Source organism: Argopecten irradians, chromosome 3, assembly GCF_041381155.1.
Source record: "Argopecten irradians isolate NY chromosome 3, Ai_NY, whole genome shotgun sequence".
NCBI classification, from domain to species: Eukaryota; Metazoa; Mollusca; class Bivalvia; order Pectinida; family Pectinidae; genus Argopecten; species Argopecten irradians.
Genome location: NC_091136.1, coordinates 20913015 through 20921041, shown reverse-complemented (window position 1 = coordinate 20921041; position 8027 = coordinate 20913015). Strand labels below are relative to the sequence as shown.

Below are 8027 nucleotides of genomic sequence, written 5' to 3'. Positions count from 1 at the left end.
TATTTATTGAGGATGGATTTACATGTTAAGCCAAAGGCTTATCTACCACATGGTCCTCCTAAACTTGCTATTTGAACGACTTATTGTCAATAAATAAGCGATCCTTTCCATGATATCAATGTGTTAAGAGCGATATTTGAACTACTTATTGCCAATAAATAAGCAATATTTTCCACGACATAAAAATGTGTTAAGTGTGAAAGGGGCAAGATCAGAACAATGGACACAATCGTGGAGGAACGGGTTCGCCGTTCCCAGATAAACACGTGGCTGAATCTGGATTTTACCTCGATTAGTATGGTGAATATCGCTGTAACGCAGATCTATATAACAGGTGTCGATGTGACTTTCAATTATACGTCGGGGATCGCTTTTTTGGGGTTTTTTTGTTGTTGTTTTTTTTAGTTTTTAAGAATCTCCGAACTTACCCTTTTGTTTATGTATTGATTTTGTATCATCTGTTTGCAGTTCATTATTATCATTTCGACAGTTTTGGTCGTATTTCCTGGGACACACAACAAAGCTGTAATTTTTGCTGTTATACTTTATGATGATTAAAACACAATTTCCTTTGGAAACTTTGACATAGAAACATGTAAAACAAGAACAGAAACACTCGATCACAATAAAAAGTATAAAGACATAAAACATAAATGACTTCAATTTTTTTTGTTCATCTTATGGACGAAATACATATTCTAACAACTATATTATGTCGGTTTTGTAATATTTCTCACTTGTCCTGTCCGTTACTGTAAATGTACTTGGTTAGGAGGCCACCCCACTTCAGCACTGTCACCTTATCAACGCAAATTACACGTTCTGCATAAATATTATACAGAAAATTGTTGATGTGCCAAATCAATGTTATAATTCATCCATATCTAAAATAGATCTTCGATCAAACAGTTAAATCAAGTACATTTACAGCAATTGCTGTTTCACAGAAATCGGAACTGTCATGCGGACTCACTCCTCAACAAACAGTCGGTAGTTTACGCGACAAGTGATCACTCCTGCTCGTTGGTAGATGTCTGTTCAGGAACAATGTAATGCAGCAGGTCAAACTCCTGTAACGTTCTCATAGCGATGCTGTCCCAACCCTTGTTAGCCTGTGGGTTCAGGGGACTAGGATGTTGAAGACAATGAACTTTGATGTTTGTGATATTTGCCTCCTTCAGTGCCTGTAGAGCTCGCGCCTCCACATAGCGGCCTATGGCCACAATCACCTGGATATTGAACATGTCTATGAGTTCCAGAAGAGCCGCGGAACAGGCCTGAGTTAACATGTTTCGGTCCCAAACGAACAGTTCTGGGGGAGTCAGATTTCGCCCTGATCGTGCCATGAACGCCAACGGACACATGTTATGGATAAGGCAGTTCCTAAAAAAATTCTCCGGTGATTTGCAGTAGTTCTTAAAAAATCCCCAAAACCTTGAGCCGCTTACCTGAAACAAAGTCATAGATTCCTTCCATAAGTTTATATCGCTTAATATATTAACTCAACATGAATTATGCGTTATTGATAGTCACGCCTATATGATTTTAATAGCCCATTCGACAAATGAAACACAGGACAACAACCTAATGTTCTCAATAACATTAAACATGTGTAATAATAGAAGAACCGGACCTAGCCTCATTAAAATCAAATTTAAATGAAGTTTGTCAAATAGAAGACGTTCATACAAATTCTCAAAATCTACCATAATTCTGAGTTTTAAAATTCTTTGTACTCCAAAAAACACGAAGTTAAAAAACTAACAAAAAAACAAATCCTTCTCAATCGGTTCTGACTGATTCAAAGTGCAATTTACCATATCGTAATTCAATTAAATGTACTTACATTTTCAAAAGTGATTGCAGCGCTAATTTCTCAAAACTATCGGTTTTATACAAATAGGTGCCAGATCTGGTTAAGGTATTTTCTCATTTTTTTATTTAACTGACGCAAATAGTCATGTGATTATTTAACTTTGTACTAAAAATTGAAACCAAACTACGGAAAGGTTATTGTGCAAGTATCGAAAGGTAATTGTATCCAATTAGAAGATGTCAAAATTATAGGGTTTCGAAGGTAATTTTATATTAATTTGACATACAACACGGCGACGTTGTCAATATTATAGGGTTTCGAAGGTATTTTATATTAATTTGACATACAACAAAAATCTGGCTCCAAAACCATGCACCAGTCTTAACATAAATTGTTCTTCACTTCACACTTAACCAATCATAGTGGACATTATAAATAGATACATTATTGCTGGTTAGCTAAGCATTTTCGTGATCCCGTGTTTGTACTTACCTCCGAGCGATGACAGGACAGTCCCATCACAGGCCGTTTAGGATGTTCTCTGGCTGGCTTGTGGACTGTCCCCTGTATCCCCAACCAGTCGCGCACAGTTCCTACCTCACCAAACGGCACCTAGTTAATACACATAATCAATGAAACTGTACATTTATATATGTATGAATCAATATTACATTCTACAATGAAACTGTACATTTATATATGTATGAATCAATATTACATTCTACATATGTATGAAGCAATATTACATTCTACAATAAAACTGTACTTTTATATATGTATTTGAATCAATATTACATTCTACAATGAAACTGTACTTTTATATATGTATTTGAATCAATATTACATTCTACAATGAAACTGTACTTTTGTATATGTATTTGAATCAATATTACATTATATAAACATTTGTTTTATTACTATTATACCAAAAACAGAATGCACTTCAACATGTTTTAGAGAACCCCCACTCCAACAGCACCAAAAGTACCCCGTTCAAATATTCTAATTGATGCAAAGATAAAATAGTGAAGGTGAAGTAAACTTGGAATTGATGAACTTTGTTCAAAGTCGAATTTAACCCAAAACAATGAAATTCACAAACCTAAAATACCAGAACCGCGGAAAACAATCTTATTTGTCTATTATTCTGATTGATTTAAAAAGCAGATTGGCAAAGTTTATTTCAATTCAATGTAATTCAGATTACCAAAGGTGGACTTCAACGCTAATTCTAACCCCAATATACCAGAATAGTTTAAATTATCTTCCCTTTTCTAGGCCCACATGTTCTCGCTGATGCAAAACAACTGCACCAGTTCAATAGAATGCGATTCGTTTTATCAGAAGTAGACATTGAACACAAACATTGACGCCGCCAACGCCGAAGCAAAACCCTAGTCTCGCGTTCCTCGACAAACGTCGAAAGCAAAACTCATATATAGCCTAAATTTTCTCTGAACAGGAATAGTGATAATAAAAGGCCTTAAGAAACACCAAGCAAATGTAATCTAAAAAATTTCAAATATTCTGTAAATCTCGGAGGTTCCAAAGACCCCAACAGACTTCAAGATTATGAAGTTAAACACAATGTGATTTCATTCATTATTCCTCGAGTGTTCATAAACTTACCCCATTCTGAGACATCCCAAAGGGACCCGGGTTCATTCCAAGGAAAAGTATAGGCTTTTGTTTATTGGTGAACCGCCTCACAAAGTCAGCATGGGTCTCAAACGCGTAGACCAGTGGATTGTAGATGTGAGACACAGGCTTTTGAAACTGGATTCCTCGAAGTTGATTACATAACTTTTGTTCTAGCATCAGATATTGGTCCGAGAGAGAATATTCACCATCCATAACAGTGAAATTAAATATTGTCAAAATTGGTCGACGAGTTTCTGGTTCTTGTTTTATAGCGACACTGTTGATCTCACAATCCTTCGATTCAGAATCGTCCAGGGATTTTTCCGTTTTTGTTAAATTGTTTTCAAATGGCACATCCGTGCGATGTTCCGACACCATGTACCAGTGGTTACACAAGCTATAGTCGTAATCATCCTCCCCGTCTGCGTCTTCCTCTTTCATTTTCCGCTTTCCGTAGCCCTTAGTGCGCTTTTCAGGACTCTTTCCGTAACCTTGATGCTGATGTTTCACGAGCTCGTCGTAATTTGAAGGTTGTTGTTGACCATATGGCATCATCCCAGGAGGAAACTGACTGTATTGTAGCTGACGTTGCTGAGACATGTAATAGCTGTTGGGTACATGAGCTCCCCGGTCCATCACTGGGTAGTAAGGATTGCCACGACCAGGCAGTTTATCCAGTTGTGAGTAATACGCATTGGCACTCTGAGAATCTGTATGTCCATACACTGACGGACTAGAGGTCATTGGAAGCCTGCCATGAAGAGAGTACATAAACTCTGGGTTTAATACTGGTGACATTTTACCTTGATGCTGATAGTACGGATGATAAGAGGGGTTCCCTGTATCCGGCAGTGTACCGTCAGAACTGGTGTAAGATCCTGCACTTGGTGGCAGTCTACTCCCGGGAGGTAATGCAAGAAACCTGGGGTCTGCACTCTCCGACAATGAATAGCTTGCACCCCCGTCTGCAGGCCCTCTAGCGTAGTTAGATGTGGTTGACAGCTGTTTTGGTTGTGTTGGAGGGAATGTCCCTCCCTCGGTGCTCGGCAGAAGGTCAGACGTTGAAAAGGTGGAGCTAGTTGTTGTCATCATCCCCCGCTGGAGACTATAATTCATGCCACCCGTGTGGGCGTTCTGTGGACCACTCTGGCCGCTGTGTGCAGTCGGTGGCTGCTGGATACTGTGAGCACTCGGCGGCATAGGGCCACCAGCGGTGTTGGTGTAGTGAGAAGATGCTGCGCTTGTCTGAACTCTATCTTGCTGCGAGTACACAGGGTTTTGAACCCTCTGAGACAACGCGTAACTAGCACTTTCTGAAGGTGTTAGTCGATCCGACAGAGAAAAGTCTGCACTTGCACTAGCCAGATTGTCTGGGTAGTTAGAGCTTGGTGTTAGTCTTTCAGAGTGAGCAAATGTGTTGTTATTCGTAGTACTATGATGTCTTTCAGACAAGGCGGAAGTATAACTATTTGTACTCGCCGAAGGCCTATCTCCAAATTCTACTGATAAATTAGCCGGTATTCCATCTCGCAAAGTGTTATAGTCGACACTTGGATTGGTTGGTAGCTGCCCACGATCTGGCAGTGAATAATTCGAACTAGAGCCTGGTGTCAGTCGGTCCGACATTGAATAGTTGGAGGCTGCACTTGGAGTCAGCCTCTCAGACAGGTTATAATTTGTACCAGCTCCAGCAGTTAACCTCTCAGGTAAAGCGAAATTGGAGCTACTACCAGGTGTGAGGCGTTCTGAGAGAGAATAATTTGTAGCACTAGCCCCGGGAGTGAGTCTGTCTGGTGCATTGTAGCTGGTTGCACTAGCCCCGGGGGTCAAGCGATCTGGTATATAGTTATTCCCTGAACCTGACTGTAACCTTTCAGGCAATGCGAAGTCTGTATTTCCACCTGAGGTCTGACGATCTATATAACTTGATGCAGAATTTTGAGCCAATCGTCCATGCAAAGAATAATCTAGACCTGGGCCTGAACTGGCTGATAAAGGATCCGAAAGGGAGAAATTTGTTGCACTACCCCTTGTCCCGAATCTGTCTTGAGAAGTATACCCTATAGGGGACCCCAGAGACAGATTTTCCGCGGTAGGAAAATTCATACCCGAACCACCCGGGAGAAATTTCTCTGACAAACTGTTCAATACACTTTCCGGTATATCCATAATTTAAATTTGCCAGTAATATCCCAAAATACGGAGGTCTGAGCAATTCACTACTTTTTTTCAATATGATATTGATTATGACAAAATGATTAACGACTATGAAAAGAACGATTTAGAGATTCTATCAACTTTGGAGATCTGTTTGACACGAAGTTGAGTGAAAATTCCGTGACTTTTATGGGTAAATAACTTTAAAAGATTTTAAGATAATAAATAGGTGAATCTGATGTCATATTAAATATATGAAAACATGAAATACTGTTCAATTAATTAATGCCCTATATATGAATTAATTATGTATTTACATTGAATTCTGATGGAAGAATCATATTATCAATAACAATAAATAAAACAATTTTATCAAAATTTAAACTTATTCTAGAACTTTGTTATTCAAATTCAAATATAAGTTTTCATTTGTGTATTGAAAAATCAAGTGCATGATAAAATCGACAAATCAATCATAAGGAAGCTATTTGTTTTGAAGTCACAACCACGTCTTCTAAAGATTTTCATTATTTTCTTACCAATTACCAATCTAAAATTTTCAAATAACTTATTTCATCGTGATATCTGAAACAATAGCTAATTTACTTTTAAAATAAAATCCCTTGTTTTTGGCATTGTCTTCGAAATTGATTAGAACAAGATATAGAAACACATTTTAAAATGAGGAATTTAACACCTATAGCTTTGAATGGGCATGATTTGTTGACTAGATACATTCATAATCAGAGTTAAGTAGAAAAAGGACAAAACAATCTATTACGAGACCAAAAACGTGATCTAAGGGCGGATACAATATCAAGACATACAAGACTGCAAAGACACATATAACAAGATGTGAAGATTATCAAAATCGGTTCGAATAAAAGGCGATTAATCTGCGGAATCCAAATCCTGGTTTTAATGTAGGTTGGACGACAAACGAGATCCTGCCCACCCAATTCCTGCTGGTTATGATTAGGTTTGGTTACTATCCATGTTTACATGACGACAACAACAAGTTAAAGATGATGTCCAAAGACAGCTTGTTCCAAAATGTCACGGAAATCTAGGAGGTGGAGTCCGTCGTTTGGCCCTGTCTGATTATGGTTGCTTAGGGACTTTGTCGGTCGGTCCCGGGGTGAGTACATGTCTGATGTTTGTAAAGTGTGTCCGGCGGTGTTAGTCCAACACCGAACTCTAGATAAAGCCACAGCACTTATCTTACAACTACTATGGTTGATCATCCAGGTTAGGCTTCCACTGGAAAATCACATAAAAGGTTATTATTCTCATGACTTATTCATGGCATTTACATTTAACAAGAGAAAACATGGAAGACAAAACAATGAACCACAAAAATCTCGAAAATATAATAAAGAAACATTTTTATTTGAATTTGGATAATATATTTATAACGTTCATGTGTATATGCTAGTGTTACATTTAGATTTTAATCGAAAATTTAATCACTTTCTTCAGTTGATCATATTGGAGTTTATTTAACAGCATGATTTTAGAAATGACATCTAAAAAACTAAGACGCCGACATTTGTCTTGTGTTCATGCAGAAACAATGTATGCATGCAGACTATTGAAGTGTACAATTATTATTTTGAGAGCTGACATTGAAAAGTAAATTTATTATTGACTTTACTCATGAATTTGGTGTGAGAAAGCATCTGTACATCAGTTAACATTTTAGGAAAAAATCAACATTAAACATTTTATAAAACATTTGCTCATCAAAACCTTTTTTGTGAATGAGATAAGCTAAAACAATGCCTTTATACTCCAGACATGATACCGATGACATTTTCCGTGCCAGCCCTCGGACGATATAATGTACAATAATGTATATGATTTATAATCATTTAATCAATGATCTATAAATAATTACAAGACACAAAGAATAACAAATCAGACAAAAAAAACAAGAGGCCCAAAGGGCCTTAACGGTCATCTGACTACCTTGACAATAGTAAAATTAATTATATATGGTGTCACTTTGTCAGGATCATGTCAGGATACATTTTCAAGCAATTCACAACTTTTTTTCAATATGAAACATTAGGCCCAAGGGATTAACGAATATAGGAAATTAATTTAGGCGACATAGTGTCATGGTAGTCATCTTCGATTTGGGATCAACCAGAGATGTAACAATACTTTGTCTGGACCATGTCAGGATCATTTCATGCAAGTTTCAGCCAAATCCCTTCGGTAGAACTTGAGAATAAGTTCAAAATGTGTTTTCAAGATGGCGGCTGTGACGGCCATCTTGGATTTCGGATTGACCCGAAAAATAACAACACTTTGTCTGGACCATGTCAGGATCATTTCATGCAAGTTTCAGCCAAATCGCACTGGTAGAACTTGAGAAGAAGTTCAAAATGTGTTTTCAAGATGGCGCCTG

At 37.7% G+C, this 8027-nt stretch overlaps 1 protein-coding gene across 1 annotated transcript; it reads right to left on the bottom strand.

Annotated features, from left to right (window-relative positions):
* Positions 1–529: 529 nt before the first annotated feature.
* Positions 530–7634, bottom strand: LOC138317814 (uncharacterized). The gene is made up of 3 exons (XM_069259723.1): positions 3446–7634; positions 2309–2428; positions 530–1448 (listed from the first exon to the last, which is right to left on the bottom strand). Exons 1-3 carry the CDS (start codon positions 5624–5626, stop codon positions 1011–1013), a joined length of 2739 nt encoding a protein of 912 aa, XP_069115824.1. The 5' UTR covers positions 5627–7634; the 3' UTR covers positions 530–1010.
* Positions 7635–8027: the final 393 nt, after the last annotated feature.

What these genes read in the sequence shown, in the direction of transcription:
- LOC138317814 (XM_069259723.1), bottom strand. Translation starts at nt 5,626, where the DNA reads ATGGATATACCGGAAAGTGTATTGAACAGTTTGTCAGAGAAATTTCTC. An exon ending in TTGGGATGTCTCAGAATGGG is followed by an intron (nt 2,429 to 3,445) that starts GTAAGTTTATGA and finishes TGTATTAACTAG; the next exon opens with GTGCCGTTTGGTGAGGTAGG. An exon ending in TGTCCTGTCATCGCTCGGAG is followed by an intron (nt 1,449 to 2,308) that starts GTAAGTACAAAC and finishes ACTTTGTTTCAG; the next exon opens with GTAAGCGGCTCAAGGTTTTG.